Source organism: Theropithecus gelada, chromosome 4, assembly GCF_003255815.1.
Source record: "Theropithecus gelada isolate Dixy chromosome 4, Tgel_1.0, whole genome shotgun sequence".
Taxonomy (NCBI): domain Eukaryota; kingdom Metazoa; phylum Chordata; class Mammalia; order Primates; family Cercopithecidae; genus Theropithecus; species Theropithecus gelada.
Window position 1 is genome coordinate 134,349,588 of NC_037671.1, and position 16,763 is coordinate 134,366,350.

The 16,763-nt window shown below is 37.2% G+C and overlaps 1 protein-coding gene across 1 annotated transcript in view; it reads left to right on the top strand.

The window, feature by feature from the left end:
• FIG4 (FIG4 phosphoinositide 5-phosphatase) overlaps nucleotides 1–16,763 on the top strand; it is a 127,146-nt gene that overhangs the window by 39,656 nt on the left and 70,727 nt on the right. The window contains exons 5-10 of the mRNA XM_025382429.1: nucleotides 2,007–2,057; nucleotides 4,496–4,644; nucleotides 7,664–7,792; nucleotides 10,789–10,889; nucleotides 12,422–12,584; nucleotides 12,988–13,085. Coding sequence (XP_025238214.1) covers nucleotides 2,007–2,057; nucleotides 4,496–4,644; nucleotides 7,664–7,792; nucleotides 10,789–10,889; nucleotides 12,422–12,584; nucleotides 12,988–13,085 — 691 coding nt within the window. The remainder of the gene's footprint in view (nucleotides 1–2,006; nucleotides 2,058–4,495; nucleotides 4,645–7,663; nucleotides 7,793–10,788; nucleotides 10,890–12,421; nucleotides 12,585–12,987; nucleotides 13,086–16,763) is intronic.

The following is a 16,763-nucleotide window of genomic DNA, read 5'->3' on the forward strand; positions in this document are numbered from 1 at the left end:
GAACAGTGTTGAGAAAGCCTAGAAAAAGATCCATTTTATGTGGCAAACTGGAATATGATAGAGTGAGCATTACAAGTCATTAGGGGGAAAGATGGGATAAATAGTGTTGGTTTTCCAGTTGGACAAAAATGAAATTCGATTACATTCTCTGATAATCTTCAGGAAGCAATTCCAGAAGTACGAAGATCATTTTAAGAAAATAAAGGTAAATATTTTTATAATCCTGGTATGGAAAAGGATTTTACAAACAAAAGACAAATGGATAAACCATAAGGCAAACAATGCTATATTTGATACTATAAATATTCAAAATGTATTTAGACAAATTTTAGGAAACAAGCAGCAGTCTGAAAGTAGATATTTGTAACATAACGATGATTATTGTTTAGAATGTGGGAAGAATTTCTACAAATCAGTGAGAAAAAAAAGCAACTTAACTGAAAAATGGTTAAAAGGAACAGGCAACTCACAGTGGAGATTCTGAACCTTACCTAGTAATTTGGGAAATGCAAATTAAAAAGGTACATTTTTATTCTCATTAGTCAGTTCGGGAATAATCAGAGTATCTGCCGTCATCAAATGTTAGGAGAGATGTGGGAAATGAGTTGTATACTATGAGTTGGAGTGATATTTTAACCACTTAGAAGAACACTTTGTCAATTCTAGCGAAATTGAAAATGCACGTTATCTGCAGTGCACAGTGGTTCTTGTTTCCACATATGTGCCCTAGAGAAACTGTTATACGTGTGTATGGGAAAACATGCATGGGATGCTCTTGGCAGCATTGTATCTTATAGTGGAGAACTAGAAAGAACCTAGTGGTCTATCAGCAGGCAATGGATAAAGTGTGTCATGTGTAGTTGGCTTTCCTTATCCATGGGTTCCACATCTGTGAATTCAACCAACCACAGCTTGAAAATACTTGAAAAAAATTGTGTCTGTACTGAACATGTACAGACTTTTTTCCTGTCATTATTCCCTAAACAATACAGTACAGCAATAATAGAATTACTATATAGCATTTACATTGTATTAGGTATTATAAGTAATCTAGAGGCAATTGAGAGTGTACAGGAAGATGTGTATTGTGCGTTATGTACAAATACTATGCCATTTTATATCAGGAACTTGAGCATCTGTAGATTTTGGTATCTGAGGGAGGACCTGAAACTAATCCCCCACAGATACCGAGGGATGACTGTATATGATGGAGACCAAACATTGATTAAAGTGAACAAATTAAATCTATAACTTTCAACGTAACTAGATTTCAAAAAATGAGAGAAAAAAGTAAGATAGTATACAAAGTTTGTAATGATTTGCATACGTATTTTAAATATATAATATAATGCTATGCATTATTTAAAGATGGCTCTAATGTGATAAAATTAAAGAGATGGATGGACTGAAAGGATTCTTATCAGTGACAGGAAAATGGTTGCATTTGGAGCGAGAGAACAGGACTGGGGAAGTCTAAAGGGAACGTTAACTTTTTAAGTTGTTTGTTATTTATCTTAAAAAGGTCAAAATAGATATTTAAAAATGTGAACATTTATTAGTCCTGAGAGACAGAAATGTGAACATTTTATTTTATACCTTTTCTGGTGTAAAAACTTAGCAACTTAAAATTATGGTGACCCACGTTGTGCTTCTTGTTGTTGCTCTCCTTTCTCCATCCTCGAAGCATTTGCAAAGCACATTGTAAAAGCAAAAACAGCATTTACTTCTGTCTTGCCCAAAGTCTGCTGTGCCCCACACGTGTAGATGCATGACTTTGCCTCTCACTGGCATAATCAGTGATAAGGAACAAACTATAAAGTTAAAGGTTTCCAAAGGGATGATCAACAGACCTAGGATTGCTTCAGATGTAATCCCTATTCTGGATATGGCTTGAATTCCTCAGCTTTAAGAGCAGTATTTACAAATATAAATGTACATACGGGTACATGTTAAACTGTGAGAAATAATAGTATTGGACAAATAAAATATACTTTGGTTTTTTTTAGGTATCTACGAATATTTCAAAATGTGGACCTATCTAGCAATTTTTACTTCAGGTAAGTTTGAGGTTAGTTTCGCTCCTATCAGTCACATAAACTTTTATATTATTTTCCAGTAGGTAAAAACAGAATGAGAACATAGTAGTACTTCTGTTTCTTTTTAGTCAACTTGTTTTACGTAAAAGCATTAAAATATAGCTGTTTCTTCCTTTTAAAAATCTTATATTTGAAAATCCAAATGGATAAATTAAAGGATGTTTATTCTCATAATAAAAAATCATCTTTGTTTTAGGTAGGTCTTAATGTATTTTAAAGAAATATTCTGATTTTGTAATCTTAAATTACAAAATGAAATTTACAGTCAGCCTCTAATACAGAGTTGTAACAATTTCATGGTTCAACTTTTAGTAAATAATCTGGCAAAATTAGGTAAAAATAAGTTAAAAGTAGAAAGAACTGTTGCAATACTGATGTACTGCTGGTGGCATTGTAAATTGACAGTTTCCTGAGAAGGAATATAGCATTGAACGTATATGAAAATATGTCCTAAGAAAATAACCAGGAGCAAAAATACAAATCTCCATTGGTAAAGAGACATTTATAGCTTCTCTATTTATAATAGCCCAGACAAGCAAACCAAATAGTCCAGGGACATCCCAAATACTGATAACTGAAGAACAGTCAAGTAAATTATTACAACATCATGATAAGTATTTTACTACCATTGATGTGACCAGTATGTGGGCCTGATAGATACAATTGTTGTGATAGATGGAAAATTCTATCAGCTAGGATATCCAGACTGAAAATAGAATGCAGTGAGGGCTTGAGTCATAAGGACTAAAGGAGGACCTAGAGCATTTGTAGCTGTTGGTGTTATATACTACTGATAGGGTGCTTTGCATTAAAAAATTATTTTAAATTATTAATGTAGTTAACCGTTTCTTTATGAAACCAAAACATGTCTACTACATGGGGTGAATTATGTCTTTATCGATGCAAACCTGAAGGAAGCTGATTATTTTAACAGAAGTGGAGCGAAGGGCTCCTAAAGAAATAGTTTTTACTTCCACAAACATTTATTTAATATATATTTCCATTGTATTTTTTGCCATCTTCTAGTTTTCAGTCGTTATGCCTAACTTTGTAGTGTTTGTGAATTATTACTGAAGCTCAGTGCTATTATTAGAAATGGCCTTCTTCTGCTTCATATTTCTCAATTTTGTCTGTATTTTTATACTGAGTTGTGATCAAATCTTTCTATAAGTAAATACATGTAGGTTAAAGTTTTTGTGCCTCATAAGTAGGCTTTTTAAAAGGTTATAATATATTTTTAAGAATCTCTAGAATAAAGGGATTGTTTTAAATAGAAAGAATTGATTGTTAAAAATCAGAAACCAACTTCTTAATATAGCTTTATCCCTTTGAGATTAGATGTTAAAATGAATGGATCCATCAAGCAAATGTGATACAATTGAATTTCACAGATGAAACAAATCAATTTCAATCAAATTATATAAAGAAATGATAATTAAAATAATGTGTGTGATTCTCCAGACGGAACTGTAGCCATTTTAAAATATGACTAAAATACTTTAAAAACAAATTTGTATAAAGTATTCAAAATACCTTCTGAAATTCTGTGCTAAAAGTGTATAGCTAGGCTTCTTTAGAATTTCCAGTAAAAGCTGGAAAGCCCCCCTCACACGTAAGAAATATATATACACACACACTATACATACATATGTATAGTATATATATGCACTCTATGTATATATGGATATTTATATAGAGTATGCATATATAAATATTCTATAAATATAGAGTATAAATATATTTGTATATTTTTATATGTAGATACTTTAAAAATATCTCTAGCTATATATATAGAGTGCTAGAGATGCTTATTTAAAAAGTATTATGTGAAATCAAAATTGTAATGAAATTTAATTTGCACAGAGACAGTTATATTTTTGAAATGCCTTTTACTCTTCTAAAACATGTTTCACTGTAATGGCCTATATTATTTGCTTATTTCTGTTTTACAAAGTCAGTTATGATACCACCATTAATAATTAATAGAATTATTTTTGCTGTTGGGTAAACTAGGGTACAGAACTATGCAGTATTGCAGTGGATATTGTAGATCTGTAAAACCCCATACAGATTCATAGAAGCTATGAAAGACCATGAACTTAGACTGATTTTAGTATGAAGCAAAAAATACACATTGTACAAATCAAAGAATGTAGGTTACTGACATTGTATTGTATATTTCCAGTCATGCAGATGCCTAGTCATGCAGTGAGGTTGTTATTTCCAATTACATTTATATTTTGCTGTGTTTTACAGTGCTTATTTGAATAGCATTGCTTCCAAATAAAGTAACAGGTGCTAAGTAATTTAGTTCACAGATTTTAATTCTGTATGGGAGCCAAGACCTTGAAATATGCTTTGCTTTTGTAATTCTTATTAAGTTTCAATTCTGTTCTCAGTTACAGCTATGATTTGTCCCACTCACTTCAATATAATCTCACTGTCTTGCGAATGCCCCTGGAGATGTTAAGGTCAGAAACGACCCAGAATCGCCAAGAGAGCTTTGACATCTTTGAAGATGAAGGATTAATTACACAAGGTGGAAGCGGTAGGTGGTCTTGGCATATCTAATGTATATTAATGTGGTATCCGTGAAGTGACATCTTATTAAATTCACTCACATTTCCCTCATATTTGTCCACCCCTCTTTGCTATTTGTCCTTACGTGGGGTTGTTTTGGATATGTGAAGTTGACCAATTCATTTTTATAGAGATATTAATCACCATGTAATTTCATTTGTAGGCCAGCCACAAAATTGTATGCTGACATTTTCTAGTAATTATTCATGTACTTTTTATTGAATACATTCAAGTGTAGATTTTACATGGTGTGCAGAGGTGAAGTTTACATGGATTTAAAAAAAAATATTAGATAATACAGACTCCTTATTTTCCTTCACAGAGACCAGTTTGTTATGGTCTGAGTTTTGAAAAACAGTTACCATGGGTTGCCTATTATGTGCTAGACGTTTACATGTAATATCTCTAATCCTCATAAAAACTCTGCTTAGTAGGTATAATGCTAGTTTTATAGAATTAAAGACTAAGTAGGGAACAGAGGCCTGGAAATGAAGATCATACGGCCATGTCGAGGAATCAGTGCAGCAGGTCAGAGGTCGTTATTACTTTGATCGGTCCCAGCTTGACCCATCAGTCCTGTGTAGGTCTTGCCTCCGCAGGACTGCTGTAAGACACTGTAGGGCCACTCAGTGCCTCACCCAGAGTGCCCCTGAGATCCTGGACTAAACCAGTCACACAGTACCTTTATTGCCAGATTCTTGGGTTGGTCTAGCACTCTAAAGCTAGAGGCATTGCTAATGTGAATGTTGTAAGGGAATCATTTCAATAGTTAAGACACTTTAGCTGTGTTCAACTGACTGTGGAAAGTAAGTCAATAGTGTCTTTGGGTTCCTTGCTCTGTGCAACTTCAATGATAGTGATGAACATGTGGATGCAGAGGTAGAATCCAATCTAAAGTAGTCCCGGAAGATCTGCCCTTGCAGCACTCTCAAAAAGAGGCTGTGTTCTGTTAATGGTTTGCCAAAGGTTGTGATCCACTCTAAAACGGTTTAGGCTGTTACTTAAACTGAATTTATCCCTGGCATTCCCCTTGACTCTTGTTAGTTTACTTGATTGATTATCACTTGAGCTAAGGTAAAACCCAGGGCACCCTCCCTACTCCCAGATCATTAGATCACATACATTTGCCCTGGTTCAGACACTCTGGTGGTAACCCATACCACTAGAGACAGATAGAGGGCAAGACAGCTAGTGTGTTTGCATATTTGCTTGCAACACTTCTGAATATCACAATTTGTAATGCAAAAGCTGAAAGTATCCCTGAATTTGCCCCAAATGCCATCCGAAATCTGAATTTCAATATCTGTTCTGGGATCTGAATTAAGCCTCCAGTGCTACTTAATTTTGTGTCATCTCTGGAGCAATTCTACTTGACAGATATGAATAATTGGGTGTATTAGTTTATTCTTGTTGCTGTGACAGATTACCTAGCTTAGTTGCTAAAACAACATACATTTATCATCTTACAGAAGGCAGAAGTCCACAGTGGGTGTCAGTGAGCTAAAATTAGCATGTCAGCAGGAGGCTCCAGGGGAGAATCAGTTTTCTTGCCCTTTCCATCTTCTGGGGGCTGCGTTCATCCCCTGGCTCATGGCTCCCTTCCATCTTTAAGGCTACATTACATTACCTGACACTCACACTCCTGTTTTCCTCTTTGACTTACAAGGACCCTGTGATTACATTGGACCCACTTAGAAAATGCAGAATAATTTCCCCGTCTCAAGGTCCTGATTAGGAGCCTTAACTTCATCTTCAGCTTTAATTTCTTCTTGCCATGTAATGTAACAGTTCATAGTCACAGTTTCTGGTGATTAGCATGCATACATCTTTGTCGAAGGTGAGATTCTTCTCATCACAGAGGGGTACACTGATAAGAAACAGGGAGTGAGGGTAGAAGGTGTGGAAGTAGGTTGAAAAGGAAAGCAGTAAATTTTTAAAATAATCTGTACTGCATGTCAGATACTTTGCATGTATTATTTAACCTGAACAATATCTTTGAGGTGAGTAGTATTAACATCATTTTCTGGTTTAGAAAGTTGAAATTCAAAGACATTAAGTAACTTGCCTAAAGCCACAGAGTAAGTGACAAAACAGGACTCCTATCGATGTCTTTATTATTAATTCTCTTGTGTAATGCATTGAAAGGGCAGAGAAAGTTTAGTTTTTATGAATCAAACCTAAGTGTAGTATAGTGTATAAACAAATACTCTTAACAAATCATGTTTTGAGGAAAAAGATGGTCTTTATTAACTGCTATTCAGAACCGTTACAGTCTTTTAAGCTATTATCTTATAGTTTTAATTTTTCACTTCATGTAAGTTTTGTAAAACTCATTGCTGTTTTAATACATTTATCTGGATATGCTAAAATTATGTTTGATGGAATTAATTTATTTGTAGAGAAAAGGCCTGACATAATAACAAACGCCATGTATTGGAAGTATTTGTAATACACCAGGCTTATTCTAGGCCCCTTATGTGCATTATTAATTCATTTCATCCTTACAACAACCACGTGGTACAGGTGAGGAAGCAGAGGCGCTGCGCTGGGTAAGTAACACTCTTGATCGTGCCTGTCACCCTGCTGATGAGAGGCAGAGCCAGGATTTGGATCCAGGAACTTTGACTCCATAGCCATGTGCTCAACCGCTACTTCGCACCACCTCTTGTCTTTATGTATTTGTAACATGCCCTCAATTTCCTTGTCATTTTCTTTTCTCTGAAGTTAAGAACTCTCACAAGTCAGAAAAGGGATTTCTTTGACTTTTTACAGAATCAACACAATGTTCTGGACATGATAGGAATGATACCCACTGCAAATGGCAATGCTGTTAACCAAGCATGTTACTTTGAAGTTAAAAACAGAAGTTAACTTTAAAATGAGTTGAATGTCAGCCAATTTCCATATCTTTCTGATACGAACCTTTTTTTTAATTGATACAAAATATTTTATGAGTTTATGGACTGATACAGACTTTTATTTTTCAGGGGTATTTGGCATCTGTAGTGAGCCTTATATGAAATATGTATGGAATGGTGAACTTCTGGATATAATTAAAAATACTGTGCATCGTGACTGGCTTTTGTATATTATTCATGGGTTCTGTGGGCAGTCAAGTATCCTTTTTGATAAAAAAGTAAGATACATATTACTAAACTTATGATGTATCAATTTGTAGACAGCCACATATGAATTATGTGATTATAATACCACTCTGCACCCCAACAGGAAAACCTGCCCGTGATACTATGTAGTAGAAATACAAATAAGAATGCAGACTATTTGAACAGGCCTGTAATATACCCAGAAAGATGAATAAATAACAAGGAAGGAAATGCAATGCGATATAGGTAGTAAGTGTCATGTTTATCTGGGAGAAGGAGGAGAATTACTGACAGTTGGAGAGGATGGGACAGGCCCATGGGAATAGTTGAACTTGGCCTGGGCCCTAAACAAAAGTCAGTGCCTTAGCAGCGAGAGAGATCAGCAGTCCGAGCAGAGAGAGACATCGCAGCCTGGGAAACACTGTGTGTGTAGAGGTGGAAAAACACATAGGAGTGTCTCATGGCTTGTGAATAAAACTCCCAGGAGGTAGGATATAGTGGGGAGGAGATTGGTATGTGGGAGTCAGATTGCCAGTCACCAGATTTCCTCAGTGGTCAAGCTGAGGACTTTGGGTTTGGTGCTAGAACTTTTGAAAGGTTTTGTACGGGAGAATGAGATTTGCAAAGCAGTATTTAGGAGGCTTGAGTTGACAACCATTTTCAAGCTGGAATAAGTAAAGTGAAACTAGAACAAGGAACGTGAGTTAGGAAAAGATGGCAGTAGTCCAGGCAAGGGGGCAAAATAGATTAAAGAGAAGTAGGTTCAGTTTTGGGTTAAGCTGATGAGTTCAATTTTATAAAAACTTTTATTTCCTTCAGTAGCTTCATGTCTCATTAATTTGTAGCTACATTGAAGCCTTTTAATAAAGTGCAGTTACGGGGTTTAAGAAGGTAGCACATACCATCTAGAAGTGGTGATTTGATTTTTTCTATCACTTTTTGAGATCACATAGGGCATTTTTGCATTCAGCATGTTTTCTACTATGTTAGGCTTTTAAAGAAAAAGGCGTTTGTACCTTTTTCCCCCACAGATAAGAAGTGTTTGTAATGGATTTGTATTTTTCTTAATTTTATTCTCTTTAGACATTTAAAAGAACCAAAAAAGAAACTTTTGCTTCTTTGTTTTCAGTTGGAATTTGCAGTTTAATGGCCTCAGATCCTTCTCCAGATCCCCAGGGTTTCTTTGTCTTATTTATGGAGAAAAACCGGTCACTTTGTCCAGCGCACTGTGAGGCTCCACTCAGGCCAGCCCTGGCCCCCCTTGGTACTTGGAACTGAAGTTACAGATCTATATTAAAATAATAATAATAATGTACAAAAAAAACCCTTTAAAGGAGTGGTTTCTTTGAGACTATTAAGTGGGTGAATGCGACTGACCATTATTATGCTTTCTTGCACCAGGAGCATTTGAGAGGAGTGGTGCCAAGGGCACAGCTGGTGAGGTTACCCTTGAAGACCAGCAGGACTGCCTTCTGTGAGGGGGACGAAAGGCTGGATAAAAGCACAGAGGGATTTTGAAACAAAGATCAGTGAGATTTATGTGCTACACTTGAAAATCAGGCTCATTACTTTATAATCACTTTCAACCAGTGAGTGGTATTATCTGGTTGATCATTACTGCATAACGAGATTTGATCCTGAATTACTTTTGTCTCTTTCCAAAAGTAAATTCTGCCTGGGAAGAACACAGGTTTTTCACCACCGAGGATACCAAAAAGAATGTGCTACAATCTCTAAAGGTAGTTCCTAAAAGATAGTTCTAAGCTGTTTTGTGTTTCCAAGAGCTAACTTGGGGCCTGGTGCATATTAAACATCATAAATGTTTGTTTTTTTTAAATAGTGAGCACCATCATAGATGATCATTTTGAAGCTCATAAGTTTAAACAATGAATCTAGTCTCCTGGTTATCAAGCATTTAATGAATTCTGGAAGTCTATATGAGATAGAGTAGCTTTTGATAACAGTAGCTTCTGAATACTACAGTCCAGGCACTAGTTGTACACACATTATTTCACCTAGTCCTCCTGACCAACTTTGGTTACTTTATTGTTACTCCATTTTAGAGAAGATGAGACTTGGCTCAGAAAGTTAAGTAAGGTGACATAACTAATAAGCTGTATATTGGTTAAGCAGTTCACAATAAATTATTCAGTGTTCAGGATTTGCAGGTAGGTGACAAATTTTGACTGCTTTTAGAGTCTTATACTCAGTTATATCCTCAGTGTTACATATTACTCATAATTTAAACAACCTATTAGATGGCACATGTTCTCTCTGAGAGGTGTATGATCTTGGAAGACTGAGGGAGGTGTATTAGTCCATTCTCACACAGCTATGAAGAACTATCTGAAACTGGGTAATTGATGAAGAAAAGAGGTTTAATTGAGGTAGGCTTAATAGGAAGCCTGACTGGGAGGCCTCAGGAAACTTACAATCATGGTGGAAGGTGAAGGAGAAGCACGCACATCTTCACAATGGCAAAGCAGGGGAGAGAGCGAGTGAAGGGGGAAGTGCCACACACTTGCAAACAACAAGATCTTGTGAGAACTCACTATCACAAAAACAGCAAGGGGGAAGTCTGCCTCCATGATGCAATCACCTTCCACCAGACTCTTCCCTGACACATGGGCATTACAATTCAAAATGAGATTTGGCCGGGGGCACAGAGCCAAAGCATGTCAGAAGGATTAGCTGTTTACATTACTTGTTTATATCCTTTACTTAGCCATAGGGCTTCCCTTGACCAGTAACCGTACACCTGCTTACCATTTCCTCTGAAATTTATGGAAAGCACTCCTTAGTTAGGTTGGATGTTGCCTTCCCTTTGTAGCTGAACTGCAATTCTGAAGAAACCATTAGATCCAGTGCTGTTCCATTCTTGGGTGGAGCTTTTGGTGTTCTTTAAGCCATTGGACTAGCTGTATCTAAATGTGTATGTAAGGTATAATGACTCTATTGGTCTTATGTGACAGTCATGAATGCTAAACAACCTTAACTTGCTTTCTAAGAGCTGTTGATCTATGGACGACCAGTGTATGTCACTCTAATAGCTAGAAGATCAAGTAAATTTGCTGGCACCCGTTTTCTTAAAAGAGGTGCAAACTGTGAGGTAAGATGACAAACAGTATCTTCACTGAACTTTAAACTTTGGTATCGGCTTTGCTGATGTAGAAGCACAGTGAAATTTTAAAACATGAAATTTCTTAGTTTGGGATGTTATCAAGAGAATACAGTTGCCCTTTGGTATCAACAAGGGATTGGTTCTAGGAACCCCCTTCCCATCCAAAATCCACAAATGCTGAAGTCTCTTATATAATATGGCCTAGTGTTTGCATATTACCTATGTACACTCATCTGTATACTTTAAGTCATCTCTAGATTACTTCTAATATCTAATATGTAAATGCTATGCAAATAGTTCTATTACTATATCGTTAAGGGAATAACGACAGTAAAAAAGGTCTGCACGTGTTCAGTTCAGATGCAACTGTTGTAGGCCTAACTACATTTTCTATCTGAGATTGGTTGACTGTGGAGGGAACCCATGGATGTGGGGGGCTGACAATAATTAATACTCCAGTGCATCTGAAACATGTGAGAAGTATGACTAATAAACAGATGTTCTGAAAAGTCAGCCATCTTAGAGTTATGCAGTGCTTTGAGGAATTATAAAATGTCTAATGTTGTGGAGGGTGAGCCATTTCTATAATATGTGGTACATGTTTAATGTAGAGACAAAAATAGCAAAGCACCTCCACCCAAGTAGAAGGCAGCACTCATCAAGGGAAGTCAATTCTTGATAAGAAGATGAAGTGGAGCAAGGTACGGGAAACCTTTGCCCTCTTCGTCTTTTTTGCCCAGACTCCTTTTTCTGTTCACCGTTAGAAAATAACAACAGCAAAAATGCAGCCATCCTTCCATCAGCCGTGTTCTCTCCTTTGAGTGCTCCGTCTCTGTTTGCAGTAGACAACTTGAGTCTTGAGTGGATGTGTGATTCGGTAGACAGATTGAGTGAGGCATTGGATTTTGATCCTGGCTTAAAATAGCAACATTGTTCTTAAAATTATATCAACAATGAAAATTGTTACAGCTGATGCTTTAAAATATCAGGATTTTGCAACTATATTATTTACTTTTGAATATTCAAAGAATAATCAGACATGTTATTACTGCCTCTGAAATTATTCTTTATTATGTCCTTATATACTTCTATAAGTACCTCAAAACCCTATTTTTTCCTTTTGTCCATCAGGCATTATATGAATCTCACTCTTTTGTTCTTTTATGTCATTTTGGTCATCAGAATTGAATTTTGATATTCTTCTAGTCTTCCTTACCTCCTTGTAATTTCGTGTAATTGTCGTTTCTTTCCCTCTCTCGCATTTATTTAAACCAGCTGTTTCCTATCTGACTTATATTATTAGAGATTAATTTGGTTTTTTCCTAGTCTATTCTCTGCTACTTTTAATTGCCTTCTTTATTATATTTTAATGGTTTTGCTTTTCTAATGTGCATATTGAATATTGATCAATGTTTACCTCTCAAAACTTTCAAAGAATAGGAATTATAACTTCATTGAAAGTTATTTCATTAAACATTTCTAAGAACATAATGTATTTTTCAATGCACCTTTCTTTTCAGGGTGATGTTGCAAATGAAGTGGAGACTGAACAAATACTTTGCGATGCTTCTGTGATGTCTTTCACTGCAGGAAGTTATTCTTCTTACGTACAAGTTAGAGGATCTGTGCCCTTATACTGGTCTCAGGACATTTCAACTATGATGCCTAAACCACCTATTACATGTGTGTGGAGCCATGTTTTTAATAATAACTCCTGTCCTTACATTTAGAGATAGTGAACTGTTGTCGCAGAAACCTCATAAATACTTAGGTTTTCACGAGGTTTTAGTCCTGGAAGGTAGTTAATTTAGAAGAGGAATTTCTGTTTTTCTTACGTAATAAATTTATATTTAATTTTGACTGTTAGTAAATTATTTTTATTTTGCTTCAGAAATGTAAGAATCATTCAAATGTAATAAATACATGATGAATAAGTGTCTAGTGAGCACCTTAAGAAGGATCTGGGAAGTGAAACTATTGAAAGATTAGTCAAATTGCATTTCTTTAAAAAAAACAACCCTATGCTTCTTTTATTTTTGCTTTGCAATTTTCATTCAGGTGCTTTTTCATCTTTTTTCCTTCTTAGTGGATCAGGCAGATCCATTTGCACATGTGGCTGCCCTTCACTTTGACCAGATGTTTCAGAGGTTTGGCTCTCCCATCATCATCTTGAATTTGGTGAAGGTATGATGTGCTCATCTGTTTGGTTATGAGATTCAGACACTCTGGGAAGCCTCTTCCTCAACACAGTGGGGGTTAACAAGCCGTGCTTTCCCTCTCCCTAGTGGAGAGACGTGCAGATTATTATGCTGGGACAGCTCACTGTGTCTGAGCTGAGTCACTTTTCTTTGGCCTCAGATTCCATGTGGCTTCTTCTCTGCATGGCTGAAAAAAAATCAGTAGTACTTCTCTAAGGGAGTAGAGTGATTCAGTGTATCAGGAAATCATTGTGTCCTGATTTCCTTGTGTGAATTAGATGTAGGTGAAACTTCTGCCTTAGTTCCCAGGACAACCTGGAGAAAGAAGCATGAAAATCAAACTATCACAGCCTCAACTTTATAGTCAGCTCCCTTGAAAATCCATAAGCTCCCCTGGGCAAATTAATTTATAATAATAGGATCAAAAGGCTAGATTCATAAACTAGGGTACTGTTGTTTCTCAGGGATCAGGTGGGCTTGTGAGAAGCCCAGACAAGGTGGTATTAGCCTCATAGTTCCCTGCTTTCTTGGCAGAGTACATGGACTAGTCAGCGTATCTATCTATATGAATGGGCATACAGGTCAAAGGCTGAGAATAGGAGGCAGGGAGATCACACAATAAGTTTTATCTGCATCTGTGGCAGCCAAGTGAATTGAAAGACTCTCAGTCAGAAGCCAAGAGGACCCTGAGAGTATGAAAAGCAAGGGCGTTGTTACATCATGTGCTCGTGGTGGTGCCCAAGCATCTAGTACTGTCTGAGGTTATTCTGAGAGGTTGGTTAATAAATGTAAATGAATTTACTAAAAAACCAAGGAAGCCTGTGACCCTGTGTCCATTTAGTGAGTCATTAATTTTTATTTATTTATTTTTTATTATACTTTAAGTTCTCGGATACACATGCAGAACGTGCAGGTTTGTTACACAGGTATACATGTGCTGTGGTGGTTTGCTGCACCCATTAACCCTTCATCTACATTAGGTGTTTCTCCTAATGCTATCCTTCCCCTATCCCCCCACCCCCTGACAGGCCCCAGTGTGTGATGTTCCCCTCCCTGTGTCCATGTGTTCTCATTGTTCAGTTCCCACTTATGAGTGAGAACATGCAGTTTTTGATTTCCTGTTCCTGTGTTAGTTTACTGAGAATGATGGTTTCCAGCTTCATCCATGTCCCTGCAAAGGACATGAACTCATCCTTTTTTATGGCTGCATAGTATTCCATGTTGTATATGTGCCACATTTTCTTTATCCAGCCTATCGTTGATGGGTATTTGGGTTGGTTCCAAGTCTTTGCTATTGTGAATAGTGCTGCAATAAACATATATATGCATGTGTCTTTATAGTGGAATGATTTATAATCCTTTAGGTATATACCCAGTAATGGGATTGCTGGGTCAAATGGTATTTCTGGTTCTTGATCCTTGAGGAATTGCCACGCTGTCTTCCAAAATGGTTGAACTAATTTACACTCTCACCAACAGTGTAAAAGCGTTCCTATTTTTCCACATCCTCTCTAGCATCTTGTTTCCTGACTTTTAAATGATCGCCATTCTAACTGGCATGAGATGGTATCTCATTGTGGTTTTTTTGATTTGCGTTTCTGTAATCACCAGTGATGATGAGCCTTTTTTCGTATGTTTGTTGGCCACATATTAATGTCTTCTTTTGAGAAGTGTCTGTTCATATCCTTCGCCTACTTTTTGATGGGGTTGTTTTTTTCTTGTAAATTTAAGTTCCTTGTAGATTCTGGATATTAGACCTTTGTGAGATGGAGAGATTCTACAATGTTCTCCCATTCTGTAGGTTGCCTGTTCACTCTGATGTTAGTTTCTTTTACTGTGCAGAAAGTCTTTAGTTTAATTAGATCCCGTTTGTCAATTTTGGCTTTTGTTGCCGTTGCTTTTGGTGTTTTAGTCATGAAGTCTTTGCCCATGCCTATGTCCTGAATGGTATTGCCTAGGTTTTCTTCTAGGGTTTTTATGGTATTAGGTCTTACATTTAAATCTTTAATTCATCGACTTAATTTTTGTGTAAGGTGTAAGGAAGTAATTTATAGATTCAATGCCATCCCCATCAAGCTACCATGGACTTTCTTCACAGAATTAGAAAAAACTACTTTAAATTTTGTATGGAACCAAAAAAGAGCCCATGTAGCCAAGACAATCCTACGCAAAAAGAACAAAGCTGGAGACGTCATGCTACCTGACTTCAAACCATACTACAAGGCTACAGTAACCAAAACAGCATGTTCTGGTACCAAAACAGAGATATAGACCAATGGAACAGAACAGAGGCCTCAGCAATAACACCACACATCTACAACCATCTGATCTTTGACAAACCTGACAAAAACAAGCAATGGGAAAAGGATTCCCTATTTAATAAATGGTGCTGGGAAAACTGGCTAGCCATATGCAGAAAACTGAAACTGGGTCCCTTTCTCACACCTTATAGTCAGTCATTTACCAAGTATTTTTGAGAGTTTCCTATGTGCCAAGGCAGTTCCATATACAGCTCCTACCTCGAGCTAACAGCCTGTTGTAGGAGATGGTGAGGTAATGCAGAGGCACCAGTACAAGGCAAATGGTGCAATAAGAGCTTATAATGGAGAGAAGTCTTTCCTGAGAACAGGATGAGTTAGCATCAGCCTGAAGGAAGAGACATTAACCAAGTCAATGGGAAAGAGAATGGTCGTCAACTCAGAGCACAGCATGCACAGAGTCCCTAGGACAGGAGGAAGTGTGGTGGGTTGGAGGAAGAAAAGGGGGTTCTCTGTGGTTGGGGCCCAGAGGGTGAGGACAAGATGCTTGTTGTGAGATGAGGCTAAAGAGATGGTTATGGCCAGACCATGCAGGGTATTGTAGGCTGTATTAATGAGCCTGATCTTCTTCCTGAGAGTAATGGAAGGTCATTAAGAATCTTGCATGGTTGAGAGGATCCTTGTCAGATTTATGTTTTGAAAAGATTACTGTGACCTCAACATAGAAAACAAATGGATCAGTACAAGGCTAACGTCAGTGCTGGAAGACCAGATAGGAGGCTGTTATAATTGTCCAGAAAAGAGATGATTATGCCTTAAACCAGGGTGGTGTGGTGGAGATGTAGAGAAGTGGACAGTCAGTAGACTTGGTGATGTGCTGGATTTGAAATGAGGGGACGGGGGATGTCAGACTCAATTCCCAGGTTTCTGGCTTACTCAGGTGGGTGAATGGTGATGCCATTCACTGAAATACAGAACACTGACTGGGTTTGTTGAAGGAAGATCATGGGTGTAGCTTGGATATACTTAGTGAGGTTTGAGGTGTGCTTGAGTCCTCTAAACGGAGGTAACAGTTCAGGGCATGGTTCAGGAGCTCAGAGGAGAGGTCTGGGCCCAGATGTGATTTTTGTAACTCTGTTTACAAGTGACATTTGAAGGCATGGGCATGGATGAGATGCCCATGTGGAGAGTATAAAGTAAGAAGGAAAAACCTCAAACCTCATCTTGGGGGATCTCCAGCTCTTAACGCCCAGTTACAGTGGCTGAATCTCCAAAGGAGTCAGAGAAAAAAACAGCCAGAGGAGTGGGAAGAAAACCAGGAAGTGCTGTGTTAGGAATACCAAGAGAAAACGTGTTTCACAATGAAGGAAGTAAATGATCAGCAGCATCAAATGCTGAGGGCTCAA